This window comes from Etheostoma spectabile, chromosome 15 (genome assembly GCF_008692095.1).
Source record: "Etheostoma spectabile isolate EspeVRDwgs_2016 chromosome 15, UIUC_Espe_1.0, whole genome shotgun sequence".
In the NCBI taxonomy this organism is placed as follows: domain Eukaryota; kingdom Metazoa; phylum Chordata; class Actinopteri; order Perciformes; family Percidae; genus Etheostoma; species Etheostoma spectabile.
In genome coordinates this window covers 28,065,367-28,090,193 of record NC_045747.1, presented here as the reverse complement: position 1 = coordinate 28,090,193, position 24,827 = coordinate 28,065,367, and the positions used below count along the sequence as shown (strand labels likewise).

General features: G+C 40.0%; 1 protein-coding gene across 1 annotated transcript in view; it reads right to left on the bottom strand.

Moving 5' to 3' along the window:
* The window catches only part of dok4 (docking protein 4), a 120,947-nt gene that overhangs the window by 55,465 nt on the left and 40,655 nt on the right, over window positions 1-24,827 (bottom strand). Inside the window, exon 3 of the mRNA XM_032538254.1 lies at window positions 22,262-22,712. Coding sequence (XP_032394145.1) covers window positions 22,262-22,327 — 66 coding nt within the window. The 5' untranslated portion in view covers window positions 22,328-22,712. The remainder of the gene's footprint in view (window positions 1-22,261; window positions 22,713-24,827) is intronic.

Sequence of the window (24,827 nt, the reverse complement as noted above, 5' to 3'; positions counted from 1 at the left end):
TGTGTGTGTGTGTGTGTGTGTGTGTGTGTGTGTGCGTGCATGCTTAAAGTCCAACTCAAATCACAACAATAATCACATTTCTGCAGAAAGATCAGGTCAGAGTGACTTTCAGGTTTACCGTTACTATTTTTATTAATAAAAAATTCAAAGAAAGAAGTACACATGCTCCAGTAGAGTGGGTGGGCAGGCGCACAGATAGGCTTGGGCAACCTCTAATATTTTCAAATCTGATCGCCAGTCTGACAAGCTACAACACGTTGGACATAACATGTTGTGCATATGCGGAGCGACTTTTACTTTCATAAATGAAACCGGCAACACTAGCTCGACGCAGTTATTTTGTCGTATTCTTCATTACAACAGCCATCGTTCAGGGATGTATTTTAGGCTAAACACACAAAAATGCCGTTTACGCACCTCCCGAAATTTGGAAACAGCGTTTACCGACCTTCAAATAGCGTTTACCCACCTCTTAATAACCTATTGTTCCGAAGCCATTCTAAATGAACCCTTGTGTTGTCCTCCTGGGTCAAAAAGATTTTTACCCTTGTATCAAAATTTTCAATTTATTTACATTTTCAAAGTAGAATTTTTTTATTTCACTAACTTCACCTTACTTCTAGTTTTAGGCTGAATCCCATTCCTTCCCCTTACCCCTACCCCTTACCCCTTTCCCTAGCTTTTGCGCGTTCACGCGGGACGTAGTGCTGTCCCAATACCTATTAGGACCGAGGGGTAGGGGATAGACCAATGGCTGGTATAGCCCTTGAAACCTAGTGTTGATGCGACCGTCCTAGAAAACACACGGCATCAATGGCCAGAGAGACTCATGAATGTAAGTACTTTCGGCTTAAATAATTGATTTAAAAGTTGCGACAGTCTTGTTTTGTGGTCTATGCAGTCCTGTACATGTATACTTGCAACCATTGGTCCTAACTGAAACTTTTTAAAAATCGCTAGCTTGCAATGCTAACCTAATCGCTACGTTAATCGCTAACGCTAACGTTGAACAGTCCCCATATTTCTGCCTTGAATGGACTTATACATCGCATAGATTGTATAGCTATATATATATAATATTAACGGTCTACGTAACATCGCTACGTGCTTCACATATCCCCGCCCTGATCACACAGGAGGACACAGCGCTGGTCCACTTTGGGGCTGAAAACGCAGACGTTTCCTAATCCGTGTTCATGTTGTACCCATTCATTATTGCATTGGTACTGTATTATTGTATCATTGTATTAATTCCTGTCATTTTCATGCACTTGTTGTTGTTGTTTGTTTTGTACGGACACTGATGATATGTGGAGGGGGGGGTTACTGGCCAACAGGCTTCAGACTGGTCTGAATATCAGAACAGCTGTAGTTAATTTGTTTGTTTTGTGTTCTTGTTTGATTTTTTTAGTTTTACACATTTGAAGCCTTTTTATGTTGCGACATGTTAGTTATGTTCTAATAGTTGACAATGGTTCTGTAACATCATTTATGTAACGTTTTGTGCCGGTTATGTGTTCATTTATCACCATAAAGCAGATTTTTGTCAACAAAATGTTTTTGTGAACATCAATGACATTCAAACGGTGATAACTGAAACAGATATACACACACCATGTATACAGGGTGTATATGTATGTATACATGATACATGTGTATACACATAGGTATTGCAAACAGACCTAAGTACTACACAGATAAGAACATCTGCCTCTGCACCACCAAAGTGAACCTAAAATATATAAATATTTAAATCCATATGACACTGTTGTCCAAACCCACACAATCAACAGACAGAGACGGCATCTTGGAAGTTTGTGATCAATACTGCATGGTGATGTCACCAAGTGGTGTCCCATTTCATAGGGGTATGTTTTCACCCCTACCCCTCACCCCTTGGTTTCAAGGGCCAAGGGGTAGGGGTAAGGGCCAAGGGGTAGGGGTAAGATGGAGAAATGGTATTCAGCCTTACACTACTTTTTAGAATCCATGGTCAATAACAAGTCATAATAATAATAAGTATAGAATTATACCTAATGTTTGAGCTGCTAAAGCAGAAATTATGAATTATGTTGACTAATAGTTAAGATCAGAGGAACGTACAGTACAGGCCAAAAGTTTGGAACCACCTTCTCATTCAATGCGTTTCCTTTATTTTCATGACTATTTACATTGTAGATTATCCCTGAAGGCATCAAAACTATGAATGAACACATATAGAAGTATGTACTTTGCCAGTTTGACAAAAAAAACTCAACTGCACTTCCTAGTGGACAGAAAAAACAAAAACAATTAATTAATTAAATTAATTTCTCATGTGCAATTTATATTATAAAAGATCAATACATGGTTCCCGTGTTTTGCAACAGTATTATATTACTGTGCTGTACTGAGAGAGAGAGAGAGAGAGAGAGAGAAAGAGAGAGAGAGAGAGAGAGAGAGAGAGAGAGAGAATGTCTTAGCGATTCCTGTCCTTGCCTTAGGGAGGACAGGAACTTCAGAGAGTTGGGACAGGACGTCACAATAAGACTTTGTGGTTAACCTGTCCTGCCTCCTTAATTGTCTCCTCAATTGAGAGTTAATAACATGCCTCTGCGTTGTTCATCAAGGTCTCCAGAACATTCTTAACGTATGTGAAATGAGATGTGCTGCAGTGAGATTTTCCTTAACCCCCAGTAACAATAATCGGTACGAGCTGACATGATGTACAAGCTCCCGTCCCCTGGCAGCAGCCGGGGAGGCTGGGTGACTGTCCAAAAGACAGCAGAGCCCATTACGTGTCCGATCCATGGAAAAGAGACGGCAAACGGCTTTGTAATTAACAACAAGGATTTTAAATTCAATCGCCATTGGTGCTGATTAACGGGTCTCAGGGGGCAGACTTACTGCTATACAATAAACAGGAGGGCACAGATTGTAGATATTATTCTTCGGATAATAAGTCAGTTAAACTTGTTGAGTCACGCTGCATGGACTCCATAGGAGGAAAGGTCGTTCCTATATGAAGCTCCTTTTTTTCAACAAGGTCAATATTGTTTTTCACAAAACGACAAAACAACGAATTCTTTGCTCATTTATATGGAACTAAGCTTTAGGGGCTTTCCATCTTTACTCTTCTCCCTGTTATGTTGCATTCGGAGAGCAATGAAAATACGGTAAATCTTAAAAGTCCTAATTACGCTTTTAAGTGAAAGTCTGACTTGGGTATATTCACAAGAAGACCCCAGGTTGCATTTTGGCGAGATTTTGGCAAACTGAGTTTATCAGGGCACGTTTGTTTATAAGTCATTCAGTGGTGCAACACAAGATATGTGTCCTCAACATGAAGTAGACATTAAAAAGCTAATTTGGGTGGTGGTTTAACCCTCATGTTGTCCTCGGGTCAAATCGTCCCGTTTTCCTATATCAATGTTCTTTTTAACTACCTAATTGTAATTCCCTAAAATAACATGGGTGATTTTTGATGGGTCATTTTGAGGCGTCTTATTCAATTTTATAGCATTTGGAAAAAAACATTGAAGTGGTTTTGAAATAGTATTGAGTAAAAGTTGACATATTCCAGTCTGTGATTATCCATCAACATACTTTCTTGTAATTTAAGTCAAAATAATTCCTAATTTCTGCTTTTCTATCTCAAACATTAGGTATAATTTCCTATAAATGAGGTTTATTGACCATAAATTCCTAAAATAACTGTAAAACTAAAGTTGATAGGTTAGTGTTACGTAGTGTTGGAAATGTCCCAAAAAAAAAAGACAAACATGGGAAAAAAGCATCAAAATTGCTGGAAAAAAAATACAAAAACGTAAGAAAAAGTTAAAAATATCGCTAAAAAGCGTCGACAAAATTTGTTGATTTTCAATTTTGACGGGAAGACAACACAAGGGTTAAAGTACGGTGCCCTTTGTGTGTTGTGGCTGCTGTCTGTAGGGATGGTGACGTTAGCGCTTTACAAAATACCTTATACTTTAAAAAATACTTTATACTTTACAAAATACTTTATACTTTACAAAAAAAATGGAACATTGAAGCTGTTATTTAGTCCAAAAGAATAGAATGCCTTTATTGTCATTGTACACAAGTGCAGTACCTGTGCAACGAGATTTAAGCAACCCCTTTACAGTGTCAACAGAAAATATTAAAATATAAAATGTAAGTAGGGAATGTGATGCACAGTCCTGAGAGCAACTATGTACATATTTAAAATATAGGGTTTGCATAGACACTATGCAAAAATATGGTTTGGTGTATGAAAGCTTCCACACATTGTGATCATGTGCAGCAGCCAGAGCTCTTGGACATCCACGGTGGCTGGAGATTGTGTGGAATCTGAAATAGTCGCTGTAAATAAGTGAGAATTGAGCCAACTGGCGATCTTTTAATACTACCGGACTCATGCAGCTGATTTAAAAGCTGATAAAAAGGTGTGTTTTGGTACATTGCCTGTGTTCTGAGTGTTGATCAGGACAGGTGCCAGCCGACCTGCCGTAACATTTTGACGTTTTAGAATTCTGTGTTGTCAGGACAAGATACACGCAATGCGGCACGTCTGCAAAACCTAGCCCCGATCATGACACTAATAACCACATGTCTTCCAACATCATGCCTGCAATAATATAATATAAAAAAAAATCAACACAGCATACACACATTGCACACATTTCAGGGCAAACAGGTAGAAGCAGCCGTTTCTTCTGGTGTTTTCTGACCATTTAAAGTTGAAATGCAAATGTTGGCACGACAGCATGGCCACAGTGACTTGTTAACATGCAGGTCATGTTTAACCAGCTTAGACTAGCATGTAAGATTGCTTATATCCACAGCTCTAGGAATCATTTCTCAATAAAATCTAAAGCTTATTCTGGTCGTTCTCATGATTTATTTATGCCTAAATTACTTTCCCCCCCAAGGTTTAAGATTAAAATGTCATGGTCAAATAAAGATTATACTGTAAGGAGCCTGACCAGTGTGCAACCTGCTCTCACTGGGCAAGAGTTGAAACCCTGACACATTAAATGTGTTGTACATATAACAATGTTATTAAGAAGAGGTCTGCTGAGCAAGCATGTCCTTTGCTGCCACACATTGTTTCACTGCTTCCTTCTACAGTAACGTTCATCAGTGAAGACTACTGACCACAGCCCAGTGTCGATCCCACGTCCAATAGACTAAATTTTGGTTAGCCGTCCACTAGTCTGGAGCAACAGAAGTACATTTTCGCTACTGGAAACAACAGAATTTGAGCTGGAAAGCTGGCAAAATGGCAAGTTTTGAAGACAAGTTGGATTGTGTGACACGACAGACCTGCTTGGTTCTTTTGGGGAATGATTGGATAGATTTACAAAGAATATGTTTACGGCATTCCCTTCCTCACTGGGACGTTTTGGGACCGATTGGTGGGATTGCTGTGGACGAAGTACACACAGCAATACACTGGTAAGAGCAAATTAAACCAAGTATCCAGCTAATTTAAATAGCTCACATTACTGTACTGTGTGACCAGTTAAATTAATTGCATATTGTACGTGGCGTTTTCTTTTGACAATTTTGCAGAGCCACCGTCGCTGAGTCTGGAGCTTAGGGTCACCCAAGACGATTGTGATTGGTTTAAAGAAATGCAAACAACCCAGAGTGTTTGTTTTCTCCTATCCCAGAATGTGTGTGTGGTGTAGCTAGGGCTTGGCAATATATCAATATTATATCAATATCGTGATATGAGACTAGGTATCTTAGGTCTTAGACTTTGGATATTGTAATATCCTGATATGACATGTGTTTTTTTTTCTACTGGTTTTACAGGCTGCATTACAGTAAAGATATGTACTTTTCTTTTCTATTATTTACATTTTCCCCACTTAGACGTTATGTCCACATTACTGATGATTATTTTTCTTAAATCTTAGTGTGAAGATATTTTGTCAAAGCACCAATGGTCACCACTATAATATCGCCACAATATCGATATCAAGGTATTTGGTCAAGAATATCTTGATATATCGTGAATATCGTGATATCTGATTTTTGAAGATATTTTGTTGAAGCACCAACTGTCAACACTATAATATCTCCACAATATCGATATCGAGGTACTTGGTCAAGAATATCGTGATATATGGTGGATATCGTGATATCTGGTTTTTGAAGATATTTTGTTGAAGCACCAATTGTCAACACTATAATATCTCCACAATATTGATATCGAGGTATTTGGTCAAGAATATCGTGATATCTGATTTTCTCCCTATGGCCTAGGTGTAGCCAGACCTTACTCCACAGTGCTGTGAAGAAGGTCTGTCAATGTGAGACTAGCCTTCGTCTAGTGCATCTTGATGGACGTTTTTCTAAAGCAGACAAAAGCACATTCCTCTGACAGAGCACCATGCCCGCCAATCACAAGGAGATCAGGGTTCAATTCCCAGACAAGGAGGCCAGCTGCACAAACAAGTGCGACCTACTCCGATCTGATTAGACACATCTTTTCCCAGCAGGACAATCAGCTTTGGGGCACGGTGGATCGATGTGCTGTTGCAGTGCCTCTGGGAATGCTGCGTCCCTCTCTACCTGATGTCCTCACAGGCATCATTAAAGACTGATCTTATCTTATGCTCTTCAGTAAGCTTTAGGCTGCCACCTCTGCTGTGTGGTCCTACCGCCTGGAGACTCACGGTATAGCACATGACTCCTTTCAGCTCCGCGTCTACGTCTAGCTGCTATTTTTGGCAATGACTTTGGCCTGCTCCTCTCACGGAAAGCAAGGGCAGTGCCAACAGCGGCCAAGATAAAGGTTTTGAGTGATCATCTGGGTGCTTCACTTATCAATGTGGAGGCGGTTAACTCCTCCAGACTCATTTCAATGCCTCCCATACATATTCCATCATATGCGATGTTGGCCAGAATGTGCTGCACATCACTGTGTAACCTCCAATGCAGTGTTGACAGTACCATCATCAGTCTGCACGGGAGAATGAGGAGAGCACTGCATCATGGGATGTGATCAAAGATTTTTGATGTGTTTATTTGCGTCAAAAAGGGGTCCTTTCACCCAAAATAACAAAAGAAAAACACACATTTAACAACTCACTACCTCTCTGCATGCAGAAAGATTTGCACATTTTCATTTGAGATTTCTGCGTTAATAATGTGTTTGTCTTAACATAGGCGTACATTTAAAAACAGACGGTACACAAGTAGGGTAGGAAGGTAGACATGTTCTAGTCTATATTGATGATGTTTCATTTCTGGGATTGTTCAGGTGCCACAGGAGATTCCACCTTTCTCTTTTTCTGTGTTGGTGTTCTAACCTCAGGTGGATTTCTGAGGACTTTGGTTAACTGCTCCTCAGATCTCTGCAGGGTAAATCCGGACTGCTAGCAAGACTATCTGTCCAGTCTTTTAAATGTACACATTTCACCAAAACAGATTCCTTCCCGACTCCCGAGGTTATTATGCAGCCGCACCGTCATTGCGTCTGGCGCTTAGCACCCCCCAAGACGATTATGATTGGTTTAAAGAAAACCCCAAAACCAGAACATGTTTTTCTTCCATCCTGAAATGCTGTGTGGACTAGCCTGACCCTCCTACACAGCGCTGTGGAGCACGATCTGGCAATGTCAGGACATATCCAAGTACGAGGAGAAAGCGAGATATGGGGAATATTTTCCCTGAAGATCTGGCAACCTTAACGGCTGAATGGTCATGAGCCCTACTGTTTCAAGCATAGCATATATTAAAACGTCTTCAATGGATAAAACTTACATTAGTAAGTGATGTTGTCATATTTCACAGGGGGAACAGCCCCCGTAGTATCTTTTTTTTATTCGTATATTTCAGAGAAAATTATAGATCCAAGATGAAGAGATAAAAGTTACAATTTCAATCTGCTACTTCAGCACCACGGACAGCACCACGGACATATGCAGGCTATTGAAAAAAAAAAAGATTATTGCAAGATTTTTTTCTCCTCCTGCAATATATATTGCGATACTGGATTTTTTACCAGATGACCTGTCCCTACCAATGTTGACAGACCTAAAAAGTTGCATACACATCTGCCTTCCTTTGTCCATTTTTAAGTTTGCACAATAAGATGAACACCATGCATATGGTCTTATAATGTTATGTCTAAAATGTTACCAAAATTATACTTTTTTAGACATCTAGCAGTCACATAGTAACATAGGCATTCAACTGGAAATGTTTTTTGTCCATCTGACAAATTTAAGTGCTACAAGCTAGAGGGTGCTGAACATAGAAATATGGGGTTTGGCAGTACAACTAATACTGTCATTTTTCTTAGAAGGACAGTCTTTTGTTAGTGTGTGCACATACTGTATCTGCTATATCTGCATGCATGCAGACAAAAAATTTTCACAGTAAATTATATTTAGCAGCCAGAAATACAGCCTTTACAGGCGGAAAGTTGTTCCGAGGACATGGGTGGACACATGAAGTTTGGAAAGAGTGTGTGTAGGAGGGCGAGGGCCGAGAGCACAGAGATGCTGGCAACCCAGTGTGCATGCATTCACACACTATTTCAGATTTCTAATATATATATATATATATATATATATATATATATAACCATTTTCCCATAGTTTCTGACTGGCGGTTGGTGTCTGTGTGTGGGTGCGTGTCTGAGCGCTCTTGTGTAGTGGGGTCATAACTTCACACCACATCTCATAGGTCCATCTCTTTCTGCATGCAAACTTCCATTTGCTGAGTTTTATGTTGCATAAACTGTCGACATAATAACGTCACGCTGCCTTCAGATGCCTGATTAAAAATGTCAGAAATAATATTACTTTGCAGAATGAACACGTTGAACACTCACACAACACTTGGAACTATTTGTCACGCCTGGTTGTGTACCAAACTTGTATTTCTCTTTACAATGTGTCACAACATCTATCAGTTGACATCAAAATGGTTCTTAAGAGTGCTTAAATCAGAGTGAGTCAGAAAAATTAACTAGGAAAGCATAACCAGCACATTGTCAAGATACATTGCCACAGGCAGTCTTATGAACCATTCATACATAAACTTTCATACAAGAAACCGTACTGTAATTTGTATGTATTGCGCATATTTATTACTGTCAGCACCACATTGACTGCTGCTGTATAAGAACACGAAGATCCATGAAGAGGAGGAGGTCAGAGTGGAGATTTAGGTCTGACAACACAGGGCTTTTAAGTCGGGGAGAAGAGTTTGTGTCCGGAAAGAAGTTAAGGGGAAACACATACACAAACACATGTTAACTTGCTAAGATTTGTTGTTTTGGTGCCTAAACCTCAGTGTTGTCACCACAGGATAGTCACCTTTTGTAGGCTACACCTAAGTGTCATGTGACTAGTCGGCTAAACTTTGTCACATGACTGGTCGGCGGTCGCAGTCATTCCGAGGAATATCATAGGAATTGTTGTGCAAACGTTTTTGTTTGATAATCATACAAACCTCATAAAAATGCCTGGATTGTTATTGTTAAAGAAGGAAACGAAAAACAAAATACTCAAATACTATCAAATTGCAATACTTCTAAAATCACAATACAAATCCAATCAGCACTCAGGCATCCTGAAAGAATCCAATATGGACAAAAGCATATCGTCCCAGCACTGCTGAGAGACCTGAATTTCCCTGTTGGGATGCAGCAGATGAGGAGCGGAGGAGGATATTGCGGAGGAGCAGGCGGGTCAGCAGTGCTGAGAGGAGAGGTGAAGCTGAGGGCCGGATCAGGCAGCTAGCGCAGGCTAAGGTATCAGTCTCAGAGGGCTGCTTACATAATCATGCCTTCAAGGCACATAAAACACATTTACAGGTTCTATGGCCTGAGTAGAGACAAACTGGATGCGGCAGGCTGAGTGGGAGACTGCCTGGACTGAACTGTGAAAAAGATCATGTACTTTTTTCATTGCACAGACTGATAAAAGCACTCTTTTTTACTATGTTAAATGTTGATTTTTAGTCTAAATAAGCTATACTATGTACTACTATCATAAGGGCTGCACGATAGGAGGAAAATACGCAATGTACCATGACGTTGTTCAATGCATTTTCAGAATGGGTTTGTGTGATTCCTGCTCGACGCTTGGATTTGTTTCATTCCGAAACAAATGACTGTGCGTGAAAGGTGTAGCTTGCAGGGATGAACCCTCAAAAACATGAACACAGGAGCGTGTTGCAGCCGAAGAGCCAGATATTTCCCTCAGGAGGAGGTGGAAACCGAGACAGAGCTGAAAGGAGTGTGAACATGTGGTTTACATCCATCAGGTGACAACAAACACGACTGCAAACGAAGGATGATGCGTCTCCATGTCAGCTGGGCGTGTAACTAAGCAGCTGTTTGCTGTCGAGTTTGCTATATTAACTTCATGTAACTGAAACTTTAAACATTCCTTCATTAGAGTCCTCCCTTAAAAGCCATCAGGTAAATTTGGAATCTGAATACAGACTAGAGACCGACCGATATATCGGCGGGCCGATATTATTGGCCGATATTAGGCATTTCCCGTTATATCAGTATCTGCAATTATAATGGCCAATTTTTTTAATTTCTTTTTTTTTTAAATATTCATGCAACAGAATCATCCAAAATGACAAATAAATGATTCTGATAAATGAATATTTAAAAAATAAAAACGGACTGTCAACCATGTTAGTGTTGCGCAGTCTGTCCACCAGAGGACGCTCTACAACGTCCCTGTTGGCAACACTGATTATTTTTTTTGTTAATGTGTTTTTGTTCAAAGGACTTTAAGTTTCACATCTTAAGTTTGTATTTTTATACATTTTATTTATCAGAACTTTAATATATTTTGATGTCCCTCTGTTCTGTCGTGACAATAAAACAAATTAGTATCATATTATTTGAGTGAGAACTCATAAATAACTACAAATAACTCAGGTTAGGGAAATATGTTTATGTTTTGTAACGCGATTCTGGATTTAAAAAAAAATATATCCAGTATATCAGGTGATGTATCAGCATATTGTTTAAAAAACAAAAACAAATATTTGAATCGTATCGGCCATAAAAATTCTTTATCGGTCAAACTCTAATGCAGACACACAGGGCTCGGTTTACACCTATCGCCATTTCTAGCCACTGGGGGACCAAAGGCGGGCTGGGGGAACGCATGTTAATGTTAAAAAACCTCATAATGTGAAATGTTCATGTCATGGGACCTTTAAGTGTTTGAAACACAAAGTGGAGCTGACCATTTTTGTTTTGTGGGTGTATGGATGCATTATTCTCGGTACTCCAATCCGTCCAGAATGTGCCACTACTGGAAATGTCCAAGAACTACTTGAATGGTGGTGTCATGCAATAAATACAGCTCCCTCCATATTCAAATACACACCCATCGAAGGAGTGTTTTGCCTACTAATCTCGAAGTTTGGAATGGATCCAACGCTTCAGTGTGTGGATTGATTTTACTGGGTATTTTACTGCTACAAACAGAATGTGTGTGTGTGTGTGTGTGGGGGGGGGGATGAATAGACTTGAATAGACAAGCATTCATTTCCTCATCCCCATAAAGCACACCTAAGTGTTTGGACAGATGGTACAAACACATCTCACATGTGCTTTTAGATTTGCTGCCTATTAACCATCTGAGAGAAACGCATCAACTGCATGCTTAATCAGTGGGGGGTTGGTTAAAGGGGTAGTTTGGATGATTTGAAGTGGGGCTGTATGGTACTTATCCACAAGGGGCGGTGTGAGGGGGGTGACTTCTGGGCCTACACCCCCAAATGTTTTTATAAAGGTTTTAAAATAACGTCAACTTTGTGTCATTTTCCCTGAGTCAATCAATGCAGCCATGGTTCTATTACTATTAACCCCTAACCTAAATTGCATTCTGTTAACTCTACTCCAGCAAAGTAAAACCAAAAAAGGTTTCAAGAACAGTAATGCTGTTTACGCCAAATTTATACCCATCAAATAAAAATAGTAGCATCAGACAATATTTGCCTCTCTTTAGGTGGCATGAGTTAAAAATGAGTCATCCTCAACATTGGTTGTGTTCTGGTTTCAGAATGATGAAGACAGTTAGATACATTACATGAAGTTGGCGCTACGGGATCTTCTACCATGATTTTCTTAAATGATGTACAGATTTTAGGCATTCTATTATCAAATGTCTTTATTACTAGTGCATATAGCTGCCGTAAATGTAATGTTTACAATGTCTGGCTCCGCCGCTGCTTCTCCAGAGACAGTGTGTTGGCTATACTAGATGGTGGTCGGCACCATCGGCCAGTTTGGAGCAGCAGGCAGGAGTACCGACATGCATTGTCCTGCTGTGGATGGGTGCCGCACCTAAATGTATTTTAAACCATTTTAAACCATGTTTTAACCCTCCTGTTGTCCTCGGGTCAAATTTGACCCCTTTAAAAAAATGTCTATATCTGTAATATGGGTTTCTTTTTAACCAAATTACCACAAAAAATGGATTGGATTCTAACAACGCTCTTTGCAAATACAATTGATCACTTTCATTCCTGACTAAACTCATCTGTGCTTTTTCTGTCAAAATATTTCATAATTTCTGCTTTTTTAACTGAAATATTAGGTATAATTCTATATAAATGAGGGTTATTGACGATGAATTCCAGAAAGTAGTTTAAAACTAGTGGTAGTAAGGTGGTGTTAATGAAAACTTTTAAAAAGTATGAAAAAAGGGACAAAAATGTCAGATGTGTGTTTTTTTTAACCCTGGAGGACAACACAAGGGTTAAAGGGTTAGTTCCGGGTTAGTACTGTTGCTCAGACACTGACGAGCCCTTCAGGGAGGATGTGGGGGTTTCAAACTCTTGCCTCATGCCCAGAGGCTGATCAATATCAATCTCATCAATACAACAGTTCATTATGCTTAGAGGACTGTGATAATAAACCAACGACAGACAATTGCGTGGAAAGATCTGGGCTCCATGGGTACATCGGGGCATGCAAGGTTAGTTTCGATCCGTGCGCTGGGATTTTGCATGTCTGGGATTTTTTCCTCTGGCTTTGTTGTTCCTTCTGAGGTAAATTAAGCATGACTTGAGTAGTGTATCCCAGCCTTGAGGAGGACCTCAGCTGTGCATGTCTTCTCTGCCCTGAGGATGCAGAGGGAGAACTCAGCTAAGTCTCTTTTTTTTACCTCTCTTTGTACTCATGGCCTCCTCTCGAACCCTGTCTCGTCAACACTGTTAGACCACTGACTGAAACAGTCAGTCTACACGGTATCATCTGAGGCTTATGAAGACTTTGTTAATGTTATTCCTAGACGTGAATATATTGTATCATCAGTACTGCTTATTACATCTTAAAGCAGCGCTAATACTATTCTTATATTAACAATGGAAAATAAGTAAAATGTGTAATGTGAAAAGGGGCAGTCATAGTGATGAGCCCACAGGGAATTAACACCCAGCGCTGGGTTTCCACTTAGCTCTACAGAACTTTTTTAGCATCTTTCAGCTTATTGTTTTGGATCCATGTCCTCCTGTTGTTCACTCTCAGCGCTCCCATCAAGCTCTGCTGTTGGTTTTGATGAAAAAGCTCTGATAAACCCACTGTACACAGCAGACACAATTAATGAGTAACTTGTAAGAATAGTGGAGCATTTAGAAGTTAAAGAGAATTTCCCCTCAGGACTCAAGACTCAAATTTGGGCATCGAGACCTGGTTACAACTTGGAATCAAGTTAAAAAATTACTATTCAATTGGATTTTATTTTAAAATTAGAATCGGTTGAAAAAACTGGATTCAAATCAGATCATCGGTTCCAAATTTAATTCATTTTTAACACGTGCAGATATGGTTTGCAGTACCAGCTGCTGTACATCCAGCAGACGCTTGTTGTGTTGCAGCCATGGAGCAGAGTGTGGATTTATTTCACATTGAATTAAATCAAAATAACATTTTCATCTCATATGTGAAATAAGTGTGTTTCAACCCTTTTTCCGGTATCGCAAGGAAGGATTGGAATTGGGAGCAGGACTGTGAAAATCCAAATGATGCCCAACCCTGGTGGAGGCCAAACCGGAGCTTAAAAGGCACTGCATGTTGGTTTTAAATTCCTCAGGTAGAAACAGACACAACTCCAAAGGAATGATGCAGTTGTTCTGTGTCTGCTGGATGTGTTAATAGCATAGACTATAAAAATAAGGGACAGAGATGAACATTATGGGAAAACCAGAAGACCTTGCCTGCTTGGGAGCGTTTATGTGTTATATCAAGATGTTTACAGCCCTGTAGTCATGCAAATTAGATGCTTTTATCAAGTTACATATTTGTAGTGTTAGTTAACAAGTGAAGCCATTAAAGCAGTGTACAGTGTAGCTCCTTTTGTAATGCTGTTTGTATTCTGTAGTTGTCAGAAATGTCCAAAGCACGCCAACTGCATTCCATTGATGCCAAACGTAATGCCAAGTGTAGTGTGTCACTGCTTCACATTACACATGACACAACGGATTGGCAGACTGCGAACAAAACTGGCACTGGGAGAAGATGGATTAACAGAGCAAATGAAAATGGGCGGGGAGAGAGAGAGAGAGAGAGAGAGAGAGAGAGAGAGAGAGAGAGAGATATGACACTGAAGGACTGTGGAGGAAGGATACAGATAATGAGGCAGAAAACCGCAGAGGGAGAAAAAGGATACACAAATTGCTTTGATCCCGTTAAGTCGACACCCAGCTCAAATGTACTGAAAATATGAATGAGTTTATAACATTTAATGTGAATTATTTTTAAATAAAAACTATGCTGGCCAGGCCAATCAATACCACTTCCATGCTCATATGTTGCTTGTGTTAGTCGCACATTTCATGTGCCAATCAATTTAATTTCAAAAGTCCTCTAGTCTTGCATTTTGAGACCTGTCTTCACAGCGCTGCGGTATGGTCTGGCTACATCATCTATCGATTCTGTGATAGGTGGAAAAAAAACACTCTGGTTTGTTTGTATTTCTATAAACCAATCCCAACCGTCCTGGGCTGCACTAACCCCCGTTCACCGTCAGGATTTATCCCACCAATGTACATCCTTTAACCCGACTAGAAGTCCTGAATCTCATCTTAAAGTGATACATGCTACCTGAGAAGCCAGATAAGCACGGACAAATGGACAAAAGCAGATTCTCAAATCTGCATCATCCCACAACTTCATGATGGAGGAAAACTAGGGCTGCTCTGATAGCAGAGATAGCGAGAGAGGGTGCCGGATATCCAGTTTTTTTCACAGCAATGTATTGTTGAGCCAAACTATATAACAATAAACACAAGAACACTCATTCATTATGGCTGCCCCCCTTGTAGTCGATCGGTTGACTAATTGGTATTTTGGTATTAAGCGGGATTTATGTTTCTGCAAGGCTCCATGCAGAGCTAACGCCCGAGCCTACACAAGTGGCCTACGTCGTTGTAAGGATTAATACTTGTGTGCTGGTGCGTCTGCAGCGTTGTAGCGTATCTTAGTAAGATAATAGCAGAATCTGTATTTGTGTGTGGGCAGCGTATGGTAGAGTGAGTGAGAGAGTGACATGCCAGACTCTAATAACCAAACCTGTTCATGTATGGATACAGTATAGGTTTGTGTTCCTACAGATTAAGGGGGTCTAGGCAGCTACATGATAAGTTCCAGGACTGTCGGTGGTCAGTGGAAACAGGGTACCGAGCCTAGCACACATCCTAGAGAGAGTTGGGTTGAATCTCAATCCCCTTATTTGATAGCTTCTCGACTCCTTTGTCCTCAGCTGAACCGGACGTTGTTCTGTCCCTATGCTGTCCTTGTAACGAGTTGCTTCATCCAAACTCAACAGTTAGCTAACAGTGTAAAGTTCTCCAAAAAAACTCAAGACGTAACTTTATTTGGGGTTTGATGAACAAACTTTCCTCTCCTTATACTGTGAAACTGTATCAAAGAGCAAAAGACAAACAGAAATGAGATGAAACTAATACAGATAACCAAATATAGTGCAAACCCACAATTTATAGCAACAGAAAATGCAGAGTCACAACTAACAGCCATGCTAACTATCAATTTAGTGATTTGACATTAGAAAAATCCAGTAAACCAAAGATATGCCAAGTACTTTTAACCTTTTTTAGTAACACATACAGTACTTTCGGACAAATAGTATCCAATGCATCAATGTAAGAAGGAAAAATGCAGCAGGAAAAAAACAACACTGGCACCCTGCTCTGCAGCACACTCAATTGACTGGACTCCGACGGAAATTTACAACTGAAAGTAAAACTTAAATTAACGCTATTGCTGCTGGTTAGCCAAAAAGGGGACCTACTGTACACACACAATTATGTTAAAAACCAAACTCTTTCTTAATTTACTATAGAGAGGTGAGAACAGTCCCTTCTTGACGCCCGTCTCAATGCTCTTATTTCTACCCCGAGGACCGAGCATTGAGGAGGGATCACCGAGGAGCTATAGCCGAGGACACACGAGAGCAGCCATCCCAGAAGCTGTGCAGCTGAAGGAGTTGCTAACCCGGCCGACACAGCTGACATATTCATGTGATACTTCAGAGGAAAGGACGTTTCATCCCTTTAAAAACCCATTTGCTAGTTGCCTCTTTCTTCCGATGATTTCCTCTCCCGTGCATTCTCGGTGGGAGGGGTTAAAGACACGAGGAAGGGAGGCAAGTGGCAATTAAAGTGTTATGGGACATACACATAGACACATAGTCAAGTCCACCTTTGTCGAGTCCAATACCAGGACTAGAGAAGTCAAGACCAAGTCCAATTCAGAGACAGTCAAGTAGAGACAGAAAAAATCCTCCTCAAGACTACTTATTTACCTGTTCATAATTTATGTGATGCGAGAGACATATCTTGTATTTAATCATGATCATTTTGCATTTTTACTTGTATTAATCAAAAAGCAAGTGCAGAGTAACAACAATGTAAAATCAAATTAGGCCATTCTATTTACTTTAAGTAGAGCAATTTAATTTAAAGCTTAAGTTCAACTTTTCATTTTAGATGTTGAGTCTTTTTATTCCGGGACTGCTGATGGAAAATGTAACAAATAACACACAGGTGAATATAATAAATAATTGACATGTTCCCATTCTTAAACTATAGTTCAATGGCCTGGCTGATGTCTGTGGCCAAAATGAAAATGACTGATGACTGATCACTGAGGTGTATATGACTCAGCCAGGCTTATACCAGGAGACCATTCTCAATGCCCGTTCGAGATGGATTTTGAATTAAATCAAAAAGCAGTTTTCTGAACAAGCGTGCTTCATCAATGGTTAATAACCATATTACTGGACTTGGTCGAGACCAACCAGAATATTCAGCGAGTCCAACGGCCGAGTCCAAGACAAGTCAGAGACAACACAAAAACATCTTGAATCCAAACTCCGACGAACTCAAGTACTCCAGCCCTGGGTTTTAGGTGAACATCTTTTGTTTGGTGCCATACATATCTTGCCATAACAAACTCGAAAGCTTATTAATACACAGAGTTTTCCCTGGTGGCTGAATCAGGTAATTGCATTGTTCCAAAAATGAGGGGAATAATTACGTCTGGCATGACCAGATATTTTATAAATATTTTAAAGAACACAAAACAACCAAATGGTGTGAGGTAATAAAACTATTTTTAACCCTTGTATGTTATTTGGGTCAAACTGACCCATTTCAAATAAGAAAAATGGTACAAGTTAGATTTTTTCTACATGACAATCAATGGCCTTACCGCATTTTCTGTGATAAAGATGTATTCCTTTCAGAAAATTATTCAAAAAAACACACTTTTTTTCCATAGTGGATTTTTAACATGAATTATGCATGAACCTTATGACAAAAAACGAATCCCACTTCCATTTTTAATTGTGTTCTAGTAGAGACTGATTGCATCCCCTAAACATATATGTTATTTTAATTGTTGGAAATTGAGATATAGACAATATTTTTTAATAGATTTTTAAGTAAAATTTTATTTCAGAATTGTTTTTAAAACCCCAAATAAGTCACAGGTCAGTTTGACCTGAGGGATACGAGAGGGTCCCGAAAGTGGAGACAATACAAGGGTTAAAAAAACGAAAATTATTGTTGCACTAGTCTGGACATCTTGCCGTGCCAACATTGCAATAAAGGTTGCCTAAATGTCACGGATATACATTTTAGTGTTTTATTTTCCCCCCTGGTTTGAATGTCAAACTCCGCCTATGGATATAGCCGTCTGTACAAAAGATCATCAACTGTGAACGTTATAGTGGCACTGGTAGAAGTCAGAGGGTCACCCTGACTCCCATAGTCATTAGGAGTCATTCTCTGGAGAAAATGAACGTCTGTACAAAACTTAATGTCACTCCATTTAGTAGTTTTACTACTTTTTTTAAACTAATTTTCACTTATTTTACCGGACCAACCAACATTGCCATCCTTCGAATCATGCCGCCAATGTGGCCAAAGATATCATCGTCCAGTTCTATTTCTCACACACACACACACACACACACACACACACACACACACACACACACACACACACACACACACACACACACACACACACACACACACACACACACACACACACACACACACACACACACACACACACACACACTTGCTAGGCTGTGAGAGCAGCGATAGCAGAGGAGACCATTACTTGAAATGAGCTGAGGAATAGAACCTGGCTAAAATTGATTTTTGTTCGTTTCCATAATATGAGTCATGCAAAGTTGAATTCCACTGCATACGCCATCTAAATGTGAGTCATGCTCACTCAAATTAGCATTCCCCATGCAGCTCAAGCCCCAGGCAGCAATGTACACAGAACAGACAATGGAGCCGTTCAATAAGAGCTCATACATTGTCATTTAGCAACACACCTTGTATTAAAACCTTAGTTCTCCTAAGCCAACTGAAACAATCTGCCAATACAAATCTGCCTGCTACTAATATATGTTTTAAGGACTGGTTTGATTACGGTGCACTAATTAGCTGTCTTAACACATCATACACGTGAGGTAAAAACAATTAAAACTGTCCGGGAAAAGAAATTGAAGTGATTTAAGAGGAGACACTGCAGGTAAATAGGGAAAGCAAATTAATTATAGATATGACCATGGAACTTCCCCAGTTGATTACTTGCATGAATACACATATTTGTTGATATGATAACTTGTTTGAAATGTAAGTTTAGTTTAATTATCTAATGCTAACTTTTGGTGGATGTAGGAGAAATTGTTTGAAATTGTTTATTTTTAGACAACTGTATTTTTCCGTCAAACCGGCCTTGCTTTGTCCCTGCTGTTTCTTTTTCTCCTCCCCCCTCCTTCCTGCTGAAGCCAGATGACAACGCACACCTGAATCACATCCACGATCATCTGCTCCCCCCCCCACTCAAACCTGCCTGCCATCTTCAATCAAACACAGTTTATTAACCCTGGCTCTTCAACCCATCTTCCCTCGATCGTTGCTCCGGTCACCCTGGTGACACTCTTAAAAGCTATCGTGATCTCTCGAGTGTCCTAGCTTCTGTGTCGTATGTGTTACTTACCTCTTCTGTCCCCCCCCCCCCCCACCCCCCCGCAGTCTTTGCCTCCACTCCTGTTCCCCGTCTCCGGTCAGCTGGCTTCTCCTCTCGGTCCCCCTCCCACGGCACCCTGCATCAGCCTGTCTCCGTCTACCGCCTCCGCTCCAAGCTCCAGTGTCTCCCCCTCGCTCCTGGCTCTCCCACGCTATCCCCGAGCACCCTCACCCTCGAGACTCCCCAAGCCCCCCCCCGTCACTGCAACCCTGTCCCTGGCGTCTGCTTCCCCACTTCCACTCTCCCTCCGACAATAACTCCATTTGCATTTTGAGCCTTGCGTTTGAGTCCTCCTGTTATTCTCTGGTAAAATAAACACCTAAATGTGTGTGTTGGATGTTTTTTTTCTCCCTCTAGTCTGAAAGAAGACATGTTATGGAAGCAAAATACTCAAAATTGAAAAATTATGTTTTTGCCTGTAGTGTCTCCCCTCAAAATACTGACACTTTTTTTAAAACCTCCTGAAATAGATGACACTGGAGTTGTAACAGGTGGAAACGGAGTACTACTGGATTGCTGTGCTTATTGCTGCAGATTAGCATGATTCTGCAGGCTTTAACACTAGAACAGCCATGACGTTCCTTTTGACTGTTTTTAAACTTAAGTGTGTAATAACTTACTGTATCTTTTATCTATAATTAAACGGATGGATTTTTGCAGTATGCTTTCTTAAAATCTTTCAGATAGTTGAAGATGCCTCTTGGCTGCTCGGTATCAAACGTTGTCTTTTGTCAGAGTAGTCTTTGTCCCCGACGTTCCACTTCCAGGTATGCTCCAGTACCGCCTGACATTCCGCCTTATGTCCCTCATGTTGTCCGTTACCTTCCTCTTTCTTTTGGGTTGGCGTTCTAAATTCTGGTGGATTTCTGAGGACTATGGTTAACTGCTCCTCAGATCTCTGCAGGGTGAATCCAGACCGCTAGCTAGACTATCTGTCCAATCTGAGTTTTCTGCTGCACGACTAAAACTACTTTTGAATTTACACATATTCCACCAAAACAAGTTCCTTCCTCAGACTATTTTGCAGAGGCACCGGGACTTCGTGGCTGTATTCCATAACATCCTTGACCTGGCTGGAATCAATGCACACATCTTTAACGAATAAAACTGCATGGAGGAAGTTCATGCAGGTTTTACAGTACATGTTCAAATACAATGTTTCATAATCAAATGACATACGTTTAATTGTAATTGGCATGTTCTGAGTTATGTTGAATGTATTTCTCTAAGAAAAAACACTGGTGTGATAGTATGAAATAATTAGGCTATGGTTTACTATGCCATGACATAAATATTGATACATGTATACTCCAATGTATAATTGAACTTGTTAAAATGCAAAATCAATAAATAATCAAAGATATCCTAACACAATAAATGCATAAATCTTGCAATTGGGTTATGTATTATGAGAATGATTATAGAGTTCAGAATCTGGCACTTCTAGTGTTAATACATGTAATTATGTATTTTTATTTTAGCTGTAAACTCATTAAATGAGTTCACTACAGTTTATCACTGTACAATATTAAGGGGAAAATGTAATAGTTTGTACTGTATACTATGGAAGCCTATAGGGGACGTGATAAAAATGCCAATGGAAACTTTAAAAAATGCTAATAATAATTCCACAATAGCATCACAATTGTACACGTGTGTATGTGTTTTCTGAGCAAAAATGGAAATGGAAATGCAATAATTCATTTTGCATTTCCATTTTCACACACTTGTACGGTTCTTTTCATCACCATATCGACATTAAAATAGAAAAAAACGCTTTGACATTTAATATTTAAAGCGTACTCTGCTGTACACAGGCAGTGAATAGGTTGTAATTCATTTTACTATGCACATAACATTTAATGTGCAACATTGCGCATTTCGATACTTGAATGGAGTCTGGGCTGTGTAAATGTGCCAAGTTAAAATACAATGGGGCTTAATGGGTGTGATAGAGTTCAACGCAATATATAAGTCATAAACTCTGCATCATTATAATGTGTCACCACATGCAATCACAGACATAGAATGGCTGAAATATAAATACAATGGATGCAACGTGGATTGCCTTAGACTGTTAAAACTTCATAAAGCATGACGTATTCTAAATAATACATCCAAACTCAAATAATGACTGTACACATAATCTGAATAACACACACAACATAATCCCCTTCGTTACACTGTGGGAGTGGATACATATCACAGGAGTCAAAAAATAGTGTGAGGAAGCACCCACTCCCTCTCTAACTATTTAGCAATTTTGATCCCTCTCTTACTATTTTGTTAATACATGTAGACATTTACTCTTCATTATGTTCTTTTTTTTTAATGTAAAGTTCCTACATCAATTAACAAGGATTGTTTGAACAGGGGGGGCGAAGCCTAATCCTATATGTGTGAGGAGAATATGATTTTTTTTGGACTGTTTTGAACAGTTTGAGCAGAAGAAAGTGGAGTTCCCTCCGTGTTATTCTTTGTTTTAATGTTTTTTGAAGACTGAAAATGAAAGTGTACCAGTTTTCCCGGCAAGCCTTCCTGCCGGCATGATATTTTATCTGCTTCATAGTTCCTCTGAGCTGCAATGCACCTCACATCTAATGGTTTTCCAGGTTTAGCTCATTACATGTGTCGACTTGAGTAACGCGATTATCCTTCTGTGATGAATTATGAATGGAGAGGAAGCACACACAAAACCCACACTCTTACCCCCAGCTTGCGGCTGCGCATGCGCACGTAGCCCTGCTTGACGATGTCGTTGAAGTTGGAGGCCATCTTCGGAGGGGGGGTAACCTGCTGGCCGTCGCTGTGGAGACCATCCAGATGTTTTCTCTCCCTCCCCTTCCTCCACCAGTCCCTCGCTTTCTCTTCCTACCGTTCCAAAGCTCCCGGCTTCTTGGTCCCGTGTGGCTTCCTGTCCTTCAGATTTAATCCTCGGTCCTTTGTCTCTCCTCTTTCATGAAGGTCTTCACATCTTGCCCACTATCCCTTTTCTCCTCCTTTGGTTTCCTTTCAAATCTCCTCTGTCAGATTTGTTCCTCTCCTTCTTTGCCTCCTGCTCTTCTTTTGCTCTTCTTCTTTTTTTTGTTTCCTTTACTCCATTTGTCTTTCATTCACTCTTCACCAGATGGGTCTTCCCTCATCTCCTTACTTGGCATCTCTAGGAAATGTACAGGAGAGAGAGAGAGAGAGAGAGAGAGAGAAATGGATATATATTAATCATTGAAGAGTAAGGTGCACAACATTATGGTCCATTACTCATGCTGGTGGCACACACCATTATTGAGGGCAAGTATGTTTGAGCATGTGTGTGTGTGTGTTTTGTGTGTGTGTGTGTGTGTGTGTGTGTGTGGGTGTGTGTGCCTGTGCGTGTGTGTGTAGCGCTAGGGCATAAAGCTGCAACGCTCTACAAAGGATATCATAGGAGGCAGCATCTATTAGGAGGTATGTATCCAGGAAATAAAAAAAATGAATGAGGTCTGATCCCCCATCATGCCACAGTGTTTATTCCTTGCTCCCATCTAGTCACATTTACATTTCAAACACCCTGATCTCTTCATCTTTTCCTTTCAGCAGTTATTCTGCTGCAAAGCAGCTGTATTACGAGGTTACAGTATTAACACCTAAGAGCAAATATGGAATATATGGATATGCCATTAGCGCTCCTCATACCATCAACCGTAACAATGAAATGACTGTGTGTGTGTGTGTGTGTGTGTGTGTGGGGGGGGTGATATGCTTTAATACCGCTTGATTCTTTCTCAATACATGGGCGCTGATTCGATTTGTATTGTTTTATATTTGTTGCGATTCTAGGAGCACTGATATTAGATCATGTTGAGATTTTCTTTTCCTTCTTTAACAAAAACAAAAGTTGAATGAACCCCTTCTGGAGACAATATATCATGAGACTTTTCTAAAAAACGGATTGTTTTGTAAGAAGAATGCACATCACGTCAGTCTGACATTTCATTGGTAAAGAAGTACATAACATGGATTTTTCTGCTTTCGCTCTGTTTTGCTGGAAAAAAAATGAACAGAAAATATGTATGTGAATCATTGGTAAAGAAAAATATTGATTCTTGGGGGACATTTTTTTTAAATCGTCGCAAAAAAAAAAATCACCCTATGTCCGATTATCAAAAACTTAATTATTCATAAATCATCATTAAAAAAAACTAGTTAGTTCACCATTAAAAAAGTAATTTACTTTGATATATACAACAACATATTCAGCATTTAGAATTGGCAACGTGAAACAAGGTTTTATAATTTCATAAATTGCCATATTTCAAAGATGTAAACAAAAAATGTATTAAAGTCATCCTTAACAATGTACGTAACTGTAATCTCATTACACATTTATTCAAATGTAATGTGATTATAGTTATTCATTTGTTGTAATCTGATTAAGTAATTCGGGTTACATGTAATCATCAGTTACTACCCAACACAGTAATGAAAATCTGAACACATGCGATAAATGAATAATAGATAAATGCAATCAATCAAAATGGAAATGATTGACAGGTCATCTCTATCCACTGAAAGGCTGTCGGAGTGGATGTGGCGACGTTTTCCTCTCTCTGGAGGCAAGAGCTCTTTTACCATCTGGTACAAAAAATATCCACTGGAAAACTGAACAACATACTGTATGTAGGAGGTACTACAAACTATATCAGCTGATTTGATTTTGGACATGATGGTCTCAAAGGCCAGTGCAGTATGTCCAAGTCCAAATGAGCTGTTATGTCACACTTAGCTGATGCAGGAGAGAGAACCGGTGTCACTGCTTCAGTCTGGGGATGGACTGCTTCGGGAATAAAGACACACACATGCCTGACCTAGTGCTGGAGTAAGCCATGTGTGAAGTGCCACACACAGACACAGACACACACACACACACACTCACACACACACGTACACACTTCCCCTCCAGGGTGCGTGGACACTTGCCGTCTTCATTGACTCACTTGCGGTAATGAAACTGATATACAGGAGGTGACATGACTTATACAGCCATTTATACATGCATCCTGTGCATGCAGATGCACATGTGCAACCTAATGTGTGTGTGGGTGTGTGTGTGTGTGTTTGGGAGTGTGTGTTAGCCATCAGGCTACAGTGGGGCAGACATTTCCCATAGGGCTCAGTGGTAAATCTCCCTGACAACAGTGGAACAGAGACATTAAACTTTAACAAGGGGATAATACACACGCACACGCGCACACGCACGCACACACACACACACACACACACACACACACACACACAC